The 16,439-nt window shown below is 49.2% G+C and overlaps 5 protein-coding genes across 5 annotated transcripts; 2 read left to right on the forward strand and 3 right to left on the reverse strand.

Annotated features, from left to right (window-relative positions):
* Positions 1-110: 110 nt before the first annotated feature.
* M430DRAFT_36942 (hypothetical protein) lies at positions 111-1,975 on the forward strand. The gene is made up of 4 exons (XM_024867024.1): positions 111-401; positions 451-522; positions 571-851; positions 901-1,975. The coding sequence occupies exons 1-4, from the start codon at positions 153-155 to the stop codon at positions 1,874-1,876; spliced, it is 1,578 nt and encodes a 525-aa protein (XP_024717871.1). The 5' UTR covers positions 111-152; the 3' UTR covers positions 1,877-1,975.
* A 73-nt stretch (positions 1,976-2,048) lies between these two features.
* On the reverse strand, positions 2,049-3,922 carry M430DRAFT_145771 (hypothetical protein). Its single transcript, XM_024862971.1, has 3 exons — positions 3,417-3,922; positions 2,622-3,348; positions 2,049-2,568 (listed from the first exon to the last, which is right to left on the reverse strand). Exons 1-3 carry the CDS (start codon positions 3,494-3,496, stop codon positions 2,275-2,277), a joined length of 1,101 nt encoding a protein of 366 aa, XP_024717872.1. The 5' UTR covers positions 3,497-3,922; the 3' UTR covers positions 2,049-2,274.
* Positions 3,923-4,215: 293 nt separating this feature from the next.
* Positions 4,216-7,122, reverse strand: M430DRAFT_22042 (hypothetical protein; the record flags this gene model as incomplete). The annotated part of the gene is made up of 8 exons (XM_024864623.1): positions 4,216-4,680; positions 4,730-4,858; positions 4,927-5,195; positions 5,246-6,469; positions 6,559-6,660; positions 6,795-6,858; positions 6,915-6,980; positions 7,030-7,122. The coding sequence occupies 8 exons, from the start codon at positions 7,120-7,122 to the stop codon at positions 4,216-4,218; spliced, it is 2,412 nt and encodes an 803-aa protein (XP_024717873.1).
* A 331-nt stretch (positions 7,123-7,453) lies between these two features.
* M430DRAFT_127083 (hypothetical protein) lies at positions 7,454-9,054 on the reverse strand. Its single transcript, XM_024862013.1, has 3 exons — positions 8,599-9,054; positions 8,459-8,542; positions 7,454-8,404 (listed from the first exon to the last, which is right to left on the reverse strand). Exons 1-3 carry the CDS (start codon positions 8,671-8,673, stop codon positions 7,865-7,867), a joined length of 699 nt encoding a protein of 232 aa, XP_024717874.1. The 5' UTR covers positions 8,674-9,054; the 3' UTR covers positions 7,454-7,864.
* Positions 9,055-14,512: 5,458 nt separating this feature from the next.
* M430DRAFT_108249 (hypothetical protein) lies at positions 14,513-16,089 on the forward strand (the record flags this gene model as incomplete). Its single annotated transcript, XM_024861197.1, has 2 exons — positions 14,513-15,927; positions 15,975-16,089. The coding sequence occupies 2 exons, from the start codon at positions 14,513-14,515 to the stop codon at positions 16,087-16,089; spliced, it is 1,530 nt and encodes a 509-aa protein (XP_024717875.1).
* Positions 16,090-16,439: the final 350 nt, after the last annotated feature.

Below are 16,439 nucleotides of genomic sequence, written 5' to 3' on the forward strand. Positions count from 1 at the left end.
GTTCGATCTCGAAGACGGGATTCGGCTCGACCGATTTCCGAGTTCGTACTAGCCTATCAAGCTCTACGGAGCACACTGCAGCAAAGCACTGCGAAATTCAAGACATTGATCGCGCATTCGATTCTCCCTCACGAAGTGCCTCAGCAGTGGCTATGATAGTCCGGAGTGTCATAAGATGCTCTGCCACTCGAAGACTGCAAGTCTGGCGGCCCCGACTGCTGCAAGTTAAGCAATGCAAATACTCAACCTCGTCGGCCGTTGTGACGGGCAATGGACCTTCCCAAGCTTCGATCCTAGGTACCTTCACGACGGAGTTGGACAGGATAGCTCCACGATTTGAGATCCAGGGCTCACAGATACAAATCTTGCGGTCTCCATCGGAATTCTACGAGACATTGAAGGTCGGGCAGATGCACTGCATATGTGTGGCCTGGAGCTGATGGGAGATAGGCCAAGATATTAAATGCAAAGACACAGATATTCTTGTCAACCTTGTACATAGGGAAATCAGAGCATGAACTTGTAACTGTTCCAATTTACAGCATGGGGCTCCCAATTGACGCCGCCTAGATTTCCACCCTTCAGAAAGCCCTCCGGGCCACGCCGACCTTGAAGCTCAGTATTCTCACAGATGCGTTGAGAGGAACGAGAGAATCCCCAAACCCCTCATGTGCTTCTCTACTCGCGCCATTGGTGGCAGAGTTTGGACCAGAGAGGGTTGAGATTCGAATGTATCATACCCCGAATTTGACAGGATTGCGAAAGAAACACGTCCCAAAGCGCATCAATGAGGGTTGGGGATTGCAGCACATGAAGCTCTACGGAATCGACGATGAGATTATAATATCAGGGTAGGAGCCCGCTCCGGAGATTCTATGTTCAATAACTCAAGGCTTTCAGGGCAAACCTCTCGAATGACTATTTCACCAACCGACAAGACCGATATCATGTTTTCTCTTCAAAAGAGATCACTGATTATTTCTTCAACATCCATAATGCAGTCTCCAATCTCAGTTTCATGGTCACGCCGGACGCTCAATTACCAGCTGGATACGTCCTAGAATGGCCCTCTTCCAACTCTGCCCCGTCACCTCTGGCAGACCCCCAAGGATACATCGCCATCTCCTCAACTATCTTCAACCAGCTCATCCAAGCGCCGCAATCCTCAACTCCACCCGGGGTCCCCAAGACAAACACAACCGTCTACCCCCTCTCTCAACTAACGCCGCTTCTCAAACCCGACACCTCCACCGAACTCCCCGCCATCCACACCATTCTCCGCATCCTCGGCTCCCCAACCTTCAACACCTCATCCTGGACCTTCACGGCCGGCTACTTCAACCCAGACCCATCACTAACCTCGCTTCTCCTCTCCACCTCTTCCACGTCCAACACCGTAATCACCGCGTCCCCGCAAGCCAACGGCTTCTACGGCTCCAAAGGCGTCTCGGGCCTGCTTCCCGACGCCTACACGCTCCTCTCCCGCCGCTTTCTCGAGCGCATCCAGCAGTCACCCCGCCACCACGACGACATCGTGCTCAAGGAGTGGAAGCGCGGCACCGTCGGCGAGCCCGGCGGCTGGACCTACCACGCCAAGGGGCTCTGGGTGAGTGTGAACGGGGAGGCCGAGCCGAGCATCAGCATCGTCGGGAGCAGCAACTACACGAAGCGGAGCTACAGCCTCGACCTGGAGGCCGGGACCCTGATCGTCACGAGCGACGAGGGATTGAAGGCCAGGTTGAGAGAGGAGAGGGATGGCTTGCAGGAGTATGCAAGGAGGGTCGGCATGGATGAGTTTGTGAAGACCGAGAGGAGAGTCGGCATTCATGTTCGCATTGCTTTGTGGATTGTGGGGTTGGTTGGCGGCGCTTTGTAGAACTATTACCACTCACTGGTTGTAAGATATAATGTAGAGGGCATATAGACCTGTAGATACCGGGGAACATTCAAAATCAATTGTTAATTAAACTCTGACTCACATTTAAACTCAGCTTATACTTTGGGTCTTGGTTGTAGTCTGAGAAAGGTAATAAATGGGTAGAAAAGCTGTGCCGATTATTCTAGACAAACCTATGTACTCGAAAAGAAGACCAGGAAACCCTAGAAACGAAGTGTGACGCCTCATCATGCTCTCATCAATCATCCCTTCCCATCATCGCTCCCTTCGCCGAACGCCAAAATAAATACAAAGAAACATGCCTGTTGCTAGGCTCTTGAACCACCCTTTTCCTCCTCACTCCGCTACTTTCAGACTCGTTGAATCTCCGGCCCAGCTCACAGGATCTCCTTCAACTTCTGCTTTTGCAGAGGCGTCAAGGAGGTAGGGAACTTGACGTTGTAGGTTATGATGAAGTTCCCTCTCTGGTTCGGAGACTTGCTCAGTGGCATACCCAAGTTGGGGTAGGTGTCGCGGCTCCCGGGTTGGGTTGGGCCAGCCCTTTCAAGGTTGATTTGCTTGCCGTCGATGGTAGTAACAGTGCGCCTCCAACCCGTGAGGGCTTCCTTGAGTTCCAGATCGACTTTGAGGTGGATGTCATCTCCGTCACGCGTAAATAGGGGATGCGGTTTCTGTGTTTCCTGTTAGCAAAACATCCACGAGGTCATGGTGGGGAATAACTTACCTCCTCTACAACAAAGTGCAGATCTTGTTGTCCTCCCTCTTCCTGATCCCCGACACCTTTGAACTTGATTTTGCTGCCTTTCTTCAAACCCGGCTTGATATCCATCTCCAAGACCTTGTCCTGAATCGTTCTCTTCCCCGTAAACTCATCAAATGCTTTCCGCTTGATCTTCATCTTCTTATGCGTACCATTGTACAGCTCTTCTAGCGTCAGAGGCAAAGGTCTGACGACTGTCGTAACCTCTGGAGCCGCCGAGGCCGGCTCCGCACCACCGAACCGCGCACTTCGTGATCGACCGCCAAACCCACCACTTGATCTTGGCATACCAGAGCCAAACATATCCTCGAATCCATCACTGCCGCCCATACCTCCTTGGGCACGGAGGAACTCTGAGAAAATTGATTCAGGGTTGCTGAAGCTGAATCCTCCGCCTCCTCCAGGACCAGTGCGGAATTCATAATGGACACCACCCGGTCGTCCACCTGGCATGCCTCCAAAGTCGAAGCCGCCTGGCATGCCACCTGCACCGGCATACGGGTTTGGTCCAGCACCGGGCTCTGGAGGTGGGGGTCCTCCGCGAAGCATGAACTCTAATCCGTATTGATCGTACGTGCTCCGCTTCTCTGGATCAGACAGAATTTCGTATGCCTGAGAGACCTCCTTAAATTTCTCAGCCGACTTTGGGTTGTCTTTGTTCTTATCGGGATGGTGTTTTAGGGCCATTTTACTACAAACAAGTGTGTCAGTTCATGCTCCTGCGGTGAGGCTATGCACAGGACGCGCAGTGTCACTTACCGGTAAGCCTTTTTGATCTCATCCTGAGATGCATTTGGGCTGAGGCCCAAGGAATCGTAAAGCTTTGTTTCTGCTACCATGGTTGCAGTCCTGTCAAGCTATGAAACGGGGAATCTGCGGTGAAGGTGTTTGTATGACTTGTGGAGACCCCTCACGGGAGGCAGAGCACGGAAAGCAGAATTAATTGCAAGTCAATTGTCTGGCTTCGGGCTGGATGAGCCGTTGAAACAGATGAGATTAGATATGTGTGTTGCTGGCAGGTTGTGTCGTTGTTGTCGTTGTCGTTGTCGTGAGCAGCTGTTGATCGTGTGATTGCTCGGAGTCGCACCAACGTGAGAAAGCCTTGAATGTTGTGCGAACAGAAATGACAGACTGAATTCGGAATCTCAATTGACCAATGAATCTTGTCGAGGGTCTTTATAAAGCGTCTCTGTCTCTCTCGCAGTCTTGGAGGGCAGACGATTGTATATAGCAGAAAATAGCAGAAATCGACCTGACTCGGCCAGTACTTCTACAACAGTCACTGCTGTTCCCCCGCTTCCCGGTCTGAAGCCACCGGTGACGTTTGCGTCTTGGAGGGGCGACCATTCCAGAAGGTTCTATTGGTCCAGCCACCGCTATCAGCACGTGACTGGCCGGGGTCTCCCGAGTATCGACTATGACATGATATATCAACGGAGTTATTTTTATCTACATTGGTACGTACTCCTTTATTGATATTGACTCTTGACTCTCTGTCGTTTCTCTTGGCCATTGCTGATAGTCCCGTCCAGGCCCATCTTCACCTCAGTGCCTATCATCATGCGCTAGATCCAGCGTGCTTGACCGCCCCGCTCTCCTCTGCCACATGGTCATCTTCGACCACTGGATCCAAGTCCATACTATCCACAGTGGTTGCATTCTCCGCACTTCCTATAATTCTGCCAGATAGCATGCGCATGCTACCCCGTTCCTGCATCTCTTGTCGTGCAGATGAGCCCTCGGCTTTGGCGTGGGTTGATGGATCAACGCCGATGAACACTTCGTGTCGCTCGTTCCTATTCGCATGAGCTCCACCATCTTCGGGCTCTGATCCCCCAATTTCCCTCTCAATAACATTTACGCCGTTCTCACCCCCCTTGACGCTGACTCCACCGCTCCATTTGGCAGATTCCGAAGACTCGTCTGATGAGGAATCGAATTTGCGTTTGCCTGGGGATTTAGGCGAAGTAACCTCGTTCGGGAACTCTGACCTAAACAAGGCATTGTCGTAACGGACAAAGGTCTATCATGAATTAGACACGCAAGATAGGTATTTCAAGTAGAACACAAACCTCAAGGGCCTTTGGCAATGGTTGGCGCTCCCATGACATGGCTTTATCACTCGCATAGACAAGCAGTGAGAATTTATCTTCGCTCTTGTAGGTTCTTGCCGCTTCAAGAACCGTCTCTTCTGTCGTTTTCTTTTGAACAATATCAGTAACATGCTCCGAACAATCTGAAAACAACTTAGGAAACATCTTAAACGCACCTCTACAGTAATAGGATTCGTTCCTGATGATGCATAGCTTATCCTCCACCATTGGTCGCCTTTCGGCCTTGAATCATCACCTTTGATATCTAGGTCTATGAGATTGGATTCCGCCTGTGTGCAAATGTACATCGTGCTTTTGCTAGTGCTGACACCACGAAGAGTGTACTTGTGGAGGGGCGGCTGGGTTGGGTCATCCGAAGGCTGAGTGTAAAGCTTAGACAACTGTCGCAGTGCATCTCTTGCCTTCTCCTTTTCTTCATTCAGAGCTGAGATGTGTCAGAAAAGTTGAGGTATTGACGAACGTGATTATACTTACATAGGAGCTTCCGATCGATGCTTTTCATAAGCTTGCGAATTTCTGAGGAGAGGTTCTTCGTCATGGGAGATTTTTGAGTAGATGGTATTCCTTCAAGGTTGTCACCTGTTTGATCAAGGCCAGCGTCATCCTTGATTTCTTCCGCATCATGTTGCAGAGTGGCTCTAAATAAGTCTTGGACTTTGACCGTCTTTTTCCCGGGGATGGTATAATTCGTCAAGCTTTCCTCCATAATCTCTATCCTACGTAGCGCCTCCTTGATATCACTCTTTCTAAGCCGCATGTCAAGAGCAGCCTGTCTGCCAGATTCCAGATAGCGGTCAGGATACCACACAGCTGGTACTTCAACGCCTTTACTGGACGAGTCTCCATCGAGCTGGAAGACAATGACATCGGCAATATGACTTAGATATGGGCTGTTGGAGAGCTCAAGCGGCTCAAGCGGCCCAAGGTTCCACAGTGTTGCATCCGCGATATCGTAGATTGTCTCCAGCTCTGAGTTCTTTGGAGGTAGATCAAGTCTGAGTATGGCAAACTCTTCAAAATTCGTCTGTTGAGGGCCATCCACACCTATGCTGAAAAGCTTTTTGATCGCGCCCACAGAATCAGAATCCTCCAGAAGCTCACGATAGGCCTTTAAAACAGCAACTTCAACCCCATCCCCGAATGCATGTCGCTGCTGCTCCTTGACGGCAGGTAAGTTTGCTAAAGCATCAGCAGAGCCATAGCTCCGATCTGTCTTGTCTAAGAACGCCATGAGGCGTTGCATCTCTTGTCTAAGTTCGCTGCCAGGATCCGCGGGTCCGTTCATTGTTGGGAGCTCGATCGCTTTCCCAGTCCACCACTCATTACCACTACCATAATTGGAGACGACATTTTTGCGATCTAGAAATATTTCTCGCACAATGGGTATCTCATGGTAGATCGTCAACAGGGCTCCGAGACGATGATCTTCGACACTTGGCTTGAGGAATGCAGGCGCATCAGGCTCCCGTTTTCGTTCCGCAGGTTCAGGGTCTAGCAGGATTTCTTGAGCATAAGTTCTCCCTGTGGGAACTAAATCCCATTTGCCTGGCTCATACTGGCTGCGATTTGCAGGACCGAAGAATGGCTGATCTGTACTTATAACCCCAGTATCCTGGGGCGGTAGGCCTGCCTCCGCCCTCGAGGCAGCGAGTGCTTCATGTAGATCCCTGTCCCCTTCATCGTATGTTGAAGTATCGGCTGGATTAAACACACGTCAGCGTTTGTAAATAGAATACTTGGTGACACTAGCCGCCGGTTCAGCTCAGCGGACAAGTCTGCAACCTTACCGGGAAACCTGGTATTGCTTATCCTGGAGGGTGGTCTTGATAGGCCTCCGTCGAAACGTCCTCCAAAGGGTCCTGTATCGTCCGCAGATTGGACATTGAATTCTACAGACAGGGTCAATTATGTACGCACACCAGAAGATGCAGCACCGTCTTCACTTAGAAGAGAGGATTTGCAGAAGTAGAAAAACAACTTCCACAATCGTATCTGACGCCAACAGCAAGCAAGGGATGCTCACCTGGGCCATGGGTATTCGACAGCCCATTTCGATCAGCCTGGAATGCGCCTTCGTCCCATTCGTACTAATATACCAGATCAGTGTTCTGACCTCCGATCTCGGGAACATTGAATGAGAAACCTTATTAGGACCACCTAGGTTGTCGAAGTATTCGTTCACGGCTTGATCAACGTTGTTGTTGTTTCCCTGTCTAGTTGAGCTTCATCTTTGTTTAGAAGGAGTAAGTTCAGCGTACCTTAAGCCTTGCAATCACTTGTGCGCGACTTAGATCAGGGACCATGCTCAAGAAGGTCTCAACATCTTCCTCCGTTGGCTGGAAAGATGCCATTTTCGTGCTCGTTCAAAAGGTAGAGAGCACGAGCCCAATATGTAGCGGCGGGGGTTTGTCTGAGTAAAGAACCTCTTTCTACGAACCATAAAGAGCGAATGTCGAATCAAAAGACGTGAGTGAGCTTCGTGCAAGCTATTCAATCGTTACAGTCCATGTCGGTGGGGTTGGTTTTGCTTGATCATAAAGGACGGTTCGAGAAGTACGCGAAATAGAGCTCTAGGTAAGACGATCCCTGTCGTCTAGGTAGGTGTCGCGCTTACCCTTGCACGTGCGAAAGTGAATATAATACTACCTAGTAGGTACAGGTATTCAACCTTCAGGTTTCTAAGGCTTCTTGTAATTCACGTCTGCAAGCTATCTTCTAGTATTTCAATTCCTGTGATTCATGTGATTCATTTGCCATAATCACAGCTATAGGCTCCCCAGAGCCTTATAAAACCTAGTCTGTAATCCTTCCTCTCATAAATAGCTGATCTATCAGAGAATTGTGCATCCAGCCCTGTACGCCAGATCTCGAAACACAAGCGATCTGCTGTGTAATATGCAGTAGATGAAGAAAATGCCTGCCTTGTTCCATACGCCGCTTAAAGTTCCAGATGGACCATCGCCACGCTATGCAGGACGATACGAAAAGAAATGATGCCGGAGATCACAGAAAATAACCTGGTGACCATAATGAACAGCCTCCCCTGGACTCCGTCAAACCAGAATGTCTCTAGTGTATGCCGTAGAGCTCACTTCATTCCTCCAGCTCTTCTTCCTCATCTCCATGCCCCTCCCTATCTTCGTCCTCGTCCTCATCCTCATCCATCTCAAAATCCTCTCCAGAACTATCGCTTGCACCAAAGTCATCTTCGGCATCAGTCTCGGCCCAGAAGGCGTCATCATCCACCACCTTCGCTGGAGGAGCAGTTTCGAGAGTCGTTGGTATGACGAAGCCCTCCGGAATGTCCTTTTTGGAAGCCTCCACTGCCTCCTTAGCCTTCCGGTTGTATTCTTCTCTATTATCACGATACATTACTCCAGCATCGACATTGGCAGGGGACGAGATCTCGGGATCATCAAGGAGCAGGAGGATCGAGCGGAGAACAGATTCAACCCCTTGTAAAGGCGACCAACGCTCGCTAGCCAGTTCTCCGGACTGCTCGTCCTCTCCGGGAGGATGCAGAATCGAGATGCACAGCTTCCCATCTGGGTAAATATTCGGGTGGTAGATCGGACGTAGGAATTTGAAGGTAGGGGGGCTGAACGGATATTTGTCGGTAAATGTCATCTCGGCCTAAGGTAGATGGTATTAGTAGATCGATCAGACACATAGAAACGTGGAACTGACATTGAAGTATCCACCGTCAAAGGCGCTCTCGGGATTGATGACCATCAGGCCGATATTCCACTTGAAAAGGCTGCCGCCATTGACCTGTTGAGGACAGTTAGCATAACGAGCAAGCTAGCGGACATCAACGGGTTGCATGCCTCGATGTTGACCCATTTCTCCTTCTCGAGTGCCTTGAGCTCACTCATTAAACGTTGTTGCGCACCTGCAGACATCTTGGATCACAGATCGAGGAGACTAGGTGTCGAGTTGGTGTTGTAGGCACGCAGCTGGAAGTGTAGATCGGTTGCGGGAATCAAGTTACGTATCAGAGGCGCGTAACTCTGCAGGGGGACGTCCGGCGTAACAGAGATTGCCACGAATATGAAGCTGAGACTGAGGATTCTGGTCTCGCGGGCTTGGTCGTCGTAGATAAATCGAGAGTGAATCGTGGCAAAGACAGGTGATGAAAGAGGGAGAAGCGCCTGTCTTGGAGAGGATCGTGTCTGGAAGAGACGAGAAAAGGAAAAAGATAAAGAAAAGGGAACTAGAGACGGGAGATGGCGGTTGTCCTTAGAGGTGAAGTGAAGCACTTCGTATTGGGATGTGCAGGTCCTTGGAAGTCGGAAGAGGGCGCTCGTTCGTTAAAAGGCTTCGGAAGTAGGATGACTGAGCGGCTCGGTAGGCCCGCTGTGCAAAACTTGCAGGGATCACCATTTAAGGTTTCAGGCGATAAAGGAGGGTCCGCTCCTTATCGGCCACTCTCCCTTATCGCTAGCGGTCAGGGTTTTATTTATAGACGCCACCACCATCTGGCTGCGTCTACTTGATACTCCTCATATAGACACAGGAATCAAACATGAATTTGTTGGGTACTGTAGTATTTGCTTTCATCTCGAATCTAAGTGACTTTGATCCATTAGGCTAACACGAAATAGATACTGCGATGATTCGGATCGGAGAACAGTGTATGGCTCTCTAGAGACAGAGCTGTGACCAAGTGATCGTGATATCAGATATACCTAGCAAAGAGGCAGAAGAAACAGGAGAAACAGTGTAGCAATTCAGTCTTTCTTGATGGCTTCCCAACTGTTCGTTGCCACAACCTCCAGGATCCGGACCAAGTGTTTCAGGTCTATTAGAAGCTATCTAAGCTCAAGATGCTGCTACTCCGGAACCTGTCTACCTAGTGCCTACTAGATAGGTACATCGATGACCGAGCCAAGGCCGTACTCAACTTACGACACCCACGTGTCTTGGGAAAGATGCCTGATTCAGAGAGAAGCTGTCACGTTTATGGACACACAAACGCTGCCGATGGGCACTTTGTATTTCCGTTTCCAAGCCGGTGGTACTCTGAGTAGAAATTTGAAATTGGTTCCATTTGCTTTGATACCCGCTACCGGTTTATCGTCTCACAGTTCACATGATCCACATCTGATGGCCGGTTTGCCTCCTCGTGCTTGTCCTGGCTTGGAGCACCAAAGCAAAGCTGCTTTTATCATAAGCATATCGGAGTATGCTGGCCCAGATGCCGTTCCTCTTCCTGCTACTGCCCGTCGATTCAAATATTCTTTCTCTTTGTACTTACCTTTTTCTTTGAACATGGTAGCGAGGTTGTTCATGCGGGTGGTGCAAGGCAAGGTCCTGCCTCTTTTCCTACCTAGGCATTATTTTCTAATACATTGTCTCTGCATCTATGTAGGGAGCAGGTCCAGTTACCAAATTTTCAACCAGTTGTCTTAACTTGATACAAATAGAGCATTTCGGTACAAGATCAAGACACTTATTGGATTGGGCAACAGTGGTTAAAAAATCCACAACTGGATTTGATGATTATCAGCTAGATTATACCTGGGCCTCCAAAGCGGCTACATGCCTGGATGGCATCACACAGACCACGCAACTGGATCTTTCCCGAGGGGTCTGTCTTGAATCTGTTCGGCCAGATGCATGCTCACTGCCGAACCCTATTCTAGCAATGCGCAGACTCTGTATCGAACCTTGAGAACGATCATTCGTAAGTTACAAATAGATTATCATCTGACACCTGCATACCTTGACACTGTGATAATAGGTAGCATTGGCAATGCATGATCAAGTCTCCAACTGACCTCAGAGACATTGGTTCAACAAACTCGTACTTCCAATATCGAGCTTCAATCTCTGCCTCCGAGAAACTTATAGTAAGTTGACCTCCCTATCATAGTTCCAAACAAAATCAAGCCAAGTTCAAAGATATCGTCCTGAATAGGCAGCGCTAGTCCAGGACTACGCCGTCACTGCCTAAAGTCTGTGAAGACTCCTTGCTTAGATCTCACAAAACAAAGAATCTCTTCCAGGCAAAACCCCGCTGGGCAATTAGCATCATCAGACATCTTGAAATGATGGACAAGGAACTGCAGATAAAGGAACGCACTCGTCAGAGTTAGGGAAGCGGCAGCGGCTCATTGCAGTTCCCGCCTTTCCAGGAACAATTTAAGCATTAGCGTCAGGGGGGTTTGTCAGGGCCCCTGCATCGATGTGTGGGGTAAAAGCATGGAAGTCTAGGTAGGTACAGTAGGTACTGTACTGTAGCCGCCCGAAAACCCTTAATCTGAGCGCGGTTACTGGGAAGGAGGAGCCGGGAATATGGTATATTATATAGGTACCATGATTCGCAATAGACTGCCATGAAATATCGATAGGCTCCGTCACTGCTCTATCCATTTCCACACCACTGGTGATAAGCGAGCCGACGATTAGTCCCCCCTATATTCATAAGCCACCGAGGTAATGTAGGTATATGGGGTCGTAGTTTAAGGTCCACCATCGTAAACTGTGTTTGTGCCTATCGCGACCACTAAAAAAATACAGTATTGATGCCTCGCATGGATTCCCTCTAACTTGAAATGCCAAGTACCCATGAATAATAGACCAACTCACTACAACTCACTGAACTCCTTGATGCATCCACACCGAACTCCTACAATATGGTATCATGGTACAAGCCGTACGCTGTGCATAGGCGTGATTTAACGCTCAATTCCGGGTATTCTCTTTTTCGGTCCCAATTGCCTGAGCCCTCTTCTTCTCTGCGTTCTTCTGCTCCAACCTTGCTCTAGCAGCTGCAGCCCTTTCCGGGGGCAAGGTGCACCTAGTTCTGGAGCCTTCCAAAGAAGAAAGTCGACTTGAAGCCAAATAAGTATTTCGTCGTGCAACATGATTCGCAACCGGCCTTTCCCGAGGCAGCTCATCGGAGGCTCGAGGCCGTACTATAGTTGATTTTGGAGGGCTTGACCCCATGTTGAACATTGACGGGCGTGGACTTGCTTGGCAATTCCTCTCATGTATAGTACGGCCCGTAATATGGGATAAAGATGGCTCAGGTGATGGTAGTTCCATATCTGGATCCTCTAATGACATATTCGAGAATCGATTGGAAAGGGGGGTATATCCGATTGGGTCTGACCTTCTAGAAGGTAGTCGTTCTGTACCTGCGTTATTGACAATCTCTGATAATGCTAAATGCGATGACTGAGGAACGGGGGGACCATCGGGTATCTCGGAATGGGCCTGTCTTGAAGATGCCAAGGTTTTTGATGGACGAGAGGTCGAGTGGCTCAAGACCGGAATGAGGCTATCGCGTGTATTGGAAGTAGTATCTGGGCGTGAAGATTTCGTCACTGAATCGGAATGCACCGGTTTGTCTTTCTTCTGCCCCTGAGCGAGAAAGATATCAATCGGATCGGTTCCACCCTCCAAACGCGCTCTTCCCCTGAGCTGATCGATTTGTTTTTGGTATTTTGCAACAATCTCCTCATGCTCGCTCGACTTCTTTTGCAGAGTTTCCTGAAGAGTTTTTATGGTCGACTCTGAGTCTTTCATAGATGCCAGTTCCTTCTTAAGTCCAGCTACTTGGTCGTGCCGCTTTTTCAGAAGGTATTCAGCATCTCGACGCTGTGATTTCGCTATCTCCTTGAGTGCAATGTAGTCTTGTTGGAGGCTCTTGTATGCTTCATCTTTCTTTTGAATTTGCTCCTCGGAGGCCTCGCGGTGTCTTTCTGATTTTTTCTCTTCCTTCTCGAGGCGCAAGTCAGCATGGAGAAGATCCTGCTTCAATTTCGCGTTCTCTTCCCGAAGTTTCGAAGCCTCCTTCTCTGCGTTTGATAGAGTTCGCCGTAGACCTTTCATTTCCTCGCGTAATGATGCTAATTCCCTCAGTTGCTCTCGTGCTTTCCTGAGTTCACGTTGGGTGTCAAGGAGGGTTTGCTCGGTCCGTGGAGAGATGATCTGTTTTCCCTCACCAGAACCAGTGTTTCCTTCTAGTGCTAGTCGGAACTCTTCTACCTGGGCCTTGTATTGTAGAGCCATGGCAGTCTGTCGCGCTAATTCTTTGACTAATTCCGGAGATTCATCTTCTTCCCCATCCAAGCCGGTCGTCGCTATCTGCGCAGACAATTTTGATATTTTGTCTTCCATGCTGAGAACTCGCCGTTGCTCTTCTTTCAACTTCTCGGTAAGCTCAATCGCCTCAGCATCTTTCTTCCTGGCGTAGGATTTCGCAAGCTGTTTGTACTTCAGAAGCTTCTGCATCTCGGCCCTTGCTTCTTTATGATACTGCTCATATTCCGATTTCCAGTACTTTCCTGATTGAGAATGGGGTTCATTCAAATCCATTGTCATGTCGCCATCGAATTCGTCATAGGGAATTGATTCTTGCACTACGTCCCGACTGCTTGACTGCAGTTTGCTTGGCCAAATATCGGTTGATTGTACAGCAACTGCGTCTTCAGCTCCTGGATTGAGATCGACCAATGGCTTCGATTCGGAAGAACCACGATTCATTTCTGAGCGGCTCTTTTCTGTCTGCGATTCCCGGGCCGATTCCAAAGTTCGAGTAAGAGAGGTCTTGCGAGTAGGTTTAAAGAGCTCTTCTGGTTTCTGTGCCGACATATTCCTTCCATTTTTTATCACTGCCCCCTCCGCGTCCTTCTCGTCCTTCTTGCCCTTGTCGACCACCTCAGTGCCAAAAGACACAGTCTTGCGTCGCGAGGTCGCGGTCCCCGGAGTTAGCAAAATACCGGGGAGTCTACTTGGAGATAGGCTGCGTGCCTGGGGCTTCTGGATATCTTTGCCAGCCATTTTTGTCGGCGTCTCGATTTCGTGGATGGTATTCCCCTCGGGTGGGGCTGGAGTCCCAAACAGCGCGCTCTTCAAAGCACGAGCAGCAAAAACAGGGGCTGGGGTCTCTGGGGGCTCCTGATCTGGGTTATCCTCATCTGGATATTGTCAGCAAGATATGGTGAATAAGATGTGCATCTCGTAGCTGTCAAATGTACCTTGAACGCGGTCCCTTTCGGTAGGACGGCCTAACCACCAATTGAGCATTCTGGGTAAACTGAGCTCTTAGAGGAATTAGCGAGATACCTCCGCCATCAATAAGTCTTAAACATAAAGATGGTTTGCGAGCCTTGTGGTGGTAATGAGCTCAATTCGCAGAGTATTTGGCTTTCTCGAAGGCTTTGTTTACTTTGGATTTCTGACGCGCGACCCCGGTCAACTTCTGATGGCAACTGCATTCTGCGGGTCACTCCCGTCCTTAGCGCTAACGCGGAATAAACCTTAAATGCCAGTTGAGATACCCAAAGTTAAGCCTGGTCGTTAAAAAGGGGAATTATGCGACTAAAGACCTTCAAAGGATCATGATATAGAGTGTGTATATGAGGTCTTCAATTTATCTAAAGAAGATACTAATTCTGGTTTCTAGTTTCTGCCAAAATGAAGCGAAGAAAGCAAGTCGAAGAATTGTCCAATGGGCACGATAACGAGCCGACCCAGAAGAGAGCGCGATCAGGAAGCAGAACTATATCAAGCCCGGAGGAGGACGATGAGCGAAATTCATTGAAAGCTACTACTGGAAGAAGGAGGTCTTTCCGAAGGGGTAGGGAGAATGGCGCAAATGGCCATGACTCAACACATCCAACGGAAGAACACGCCGCGGACGACACGAATGAAGAAAATGGGACTGCAGAAGAAGCTACAGATGAGGATAGTGAAGATTTAGATGGCGGAGATGTTCTAACACCCATTAAAATGGGAAGTGGTCGTGCAAGCCACAGTACGAATAAAGGGCAGACCAACGGGACGACTCCAGTCAAAAGGTTTCAGGGCAAGAACCTTTTCTCAACCCCAGTTAAGCCCAATAGTGCTGGTGATACGAACGAGACTCCGAGACTTGAACGCCATGCCGATCGATCGGCCAGGAGAAAGAGTACCAGGACTCTTATCGAGCGAACAATACTTGGAAATACAAGCGATAATGATGAGGAGGATGAAGACATAGCTCACCACATATATGATTCCGAGGATGAGGATGAGCCAGGACAGGAGATAGAGATGAATGGCGAGACTTCAGCAAGCGTCCCTGCTACTCCCTCGAAGCGTGGGCGACCTAAAGGATCAAAGAATCGACAGAAGTCTCCAACACCCACCCGGGACCTTCCACCTCACGAGGTGTATTTCTCACAGAATCGAGGAGGGCGGAGCAAAACCTCCGATAACAATCTCTCTTCTCTGGCATTACTCGACCATGAAGAGTATTTTGCCCTTGTTCGCAGTTACGAAAATCCACACAGTGTTGATCTTGACTCTTTGCAAAAGCTATATGCAACTTTCTTTAACCAGTGGCTGTTTGAGCTTAGTCAAGACTTCAACATATGCGTCTATGGATGGGGCTCTAAAAGGTCTCTCCTCATGAATTTTGCGGAACATATCTACAAGGCACAGACGGATCATATCAACAACAAGATCGTGGTTATAAATGGCTACGTTCAGCATCTTACCATACGAGATATCCTGAACACTGTAGCGGCGGCTGTCTCTGAAAGTGGTGCAAAGTTGGGCTCACAACCGGCTGAAATGCTTGAGAAGCTCATAAGTACCCTGGAGGAGGACAAGACTAAGAATGTCACTGTGATGATCCACTCCATCGATGGAACTGCTCTTCGCCGACCCACAACTCAGATAATACTCTCACGTCTCAGTTCACATCCTCAGATCCATTTAGTAGCTTCGGCCGACCACCCTTCATTCCCACTTCTCTGGGACAGCTCGCTGCGTTCGACTTTCAACTTTCTGTTCCATGACTGTACGACCTTCCAGCCCTATACTTCGGAAATGGATGTTGTTGAAGAGGTCCATGAGCTTCTGGGTCGGAGCGGAAGGAGGGTTGGTGGAAAGGAAGGAGTTAGCTTCGTGCTGAAAAGTTTACCCGAGAATGCCAAAAACCTATTCAGGGTCTTGGTAGGAGAACAATTAGCGGCTATGGATGAAAGTATAGGGACTGGATTTGGAGGAGCTGATGATGATGATGATTATGATGATAATGATAGGCACACAGGTAATTTCGGGAAGAACGAGCCCGGCGTTGAGTATAAGGTTCTGTATCAGAAAGCGTGCGAGGAATTCATTTGCAGCAGCGAAATGAGCTTTAGGACGCTGCTCAAGGAGTAAGTTTGGCCAAGATATTGAGAAGTAGCTTGCTGACCTGCGACAGGTTTCACGATCACCAAATGATACAGAGTCGGAAGGATGTGTTAGGGACTGAAATCCTTTCGGTACCTTTCCGAAAGGAAGAGCTGGAGACCATTCTGGAAGATATAACGTCTTGAACTGGACTACGAATTTGCCCTCTCGGATGATTGAATCTCATGGCTGCTATGGCATAGACAGGAAACTAGAGGCGGGAAATGCGCTATAGATAGCATCACAGATCAAATTGGAACTTCTGTTTAACAAGGCGGCTCCCACTAGCGCACCTTGCGCAATGCAAGGTTCGGTTCTGGAACCCCCAGTTTGTGTTTCGACCTTTGGGAAACAGGCCCGTCCCGAGACAGATGGCACTCAGCCGTGCGGCGATCTTACTGTTTTACGTTGGTCAAGGGGATCAGCCAGGCTGTGAAGAGGCTCAAGTTCCTGAACTGATGAGCCGTGCCACCACGTGGGCTCACCGCCGCGGGGA

The sequence above is a fragment of the Amorphotheca resinae genome (genome assembly GCF_003019875.1).
Source record: "Amorphotheca resinae ATCC 22711 unplaced genomic scaffold M430scaffold_11, whole genome shotgun sequence".
NCBI lineage: Eukaryota > Fungi > Ascomycota > Leotiomycetes > Helotiales > Amorphothecaceae > Amorphotheca > Amorphotheca resinae.

What these genes read in the sequence shown, in the direction of transcription:
- M430DRAFT_145771 (XM_024862971.1), bottom strand. Translation starts at nt 3,496, where the DNA reads ATGGTAGCAGAAACAAAGCTTTACGATTCCTTGGGCCTCAGCCCAAAT. An exon ending in GAGATCAAAAAGGCTTACCG is followed by an intron (nt 3,349 to 3,416) that starts GTAAGTGACACT and finishes ACTTGTTTGTAG; the next exon opens with TAAAATGGCCCTAAAACACC. An exon ending in TGCACTTTGTTGTAGAGGAG is followed by an intron (nt 2,569 to 2,621) that starts GTAAGTTATTCC and finishes CAGGAAACACAG; the next exon opens with AAACCGCATCCCCTATTTAC.
- M430DRAFT_127083 (XM_024862013.1), bottom strand. Translation starts at nt 8,673, where the DNA reads ATGTCTGCAGGTGCGCAACAACGTTTAATGAGTGAGCTCAAGGCACTC. An exon ending in AGAAATGGGTCAACATCGAG is followed by an intron (nt 8,543 to 8,598) that starts GCATGCAACCCG and finishes TGTCCTCAACAG; the next exon opens with GTCAATGGCGGCAGCCTTTT. An exon ending in TTGACGGTGGATACTTCAAT is followed by an intron (nt 8,405 to 8,458) that starts GTCAGTTCCACG and finishes CATCTACCTTAG; the next exon opens with GCCGAGATGACATTTACCGA.
- M430DRAFT_36942 (XM_024867024.1), top strand. Translation starts at nt 153, where the DNA reads ATGATAGTCCGGAGTGTCATAAGATGCTCTGCCACTCGAAGACTGCAA. An exon ending in GGAAATCAGAGCATGAACTT is followed by an intron (nt 523 to 570) that starts GTAACTGTTCCA and finishes GACGCCGCCTAG; the next exon opens with ATTTCCACCCTTCAGAAAGC. An exon ending in GATGAGATTATAATATCAGG is followed by an intron (nt 852 to 900) that starts GTAGGAGCCCGC and finishes CAAGGCTTTCAG; the next exon opens with GGCAAACCTCTCGAATGACT.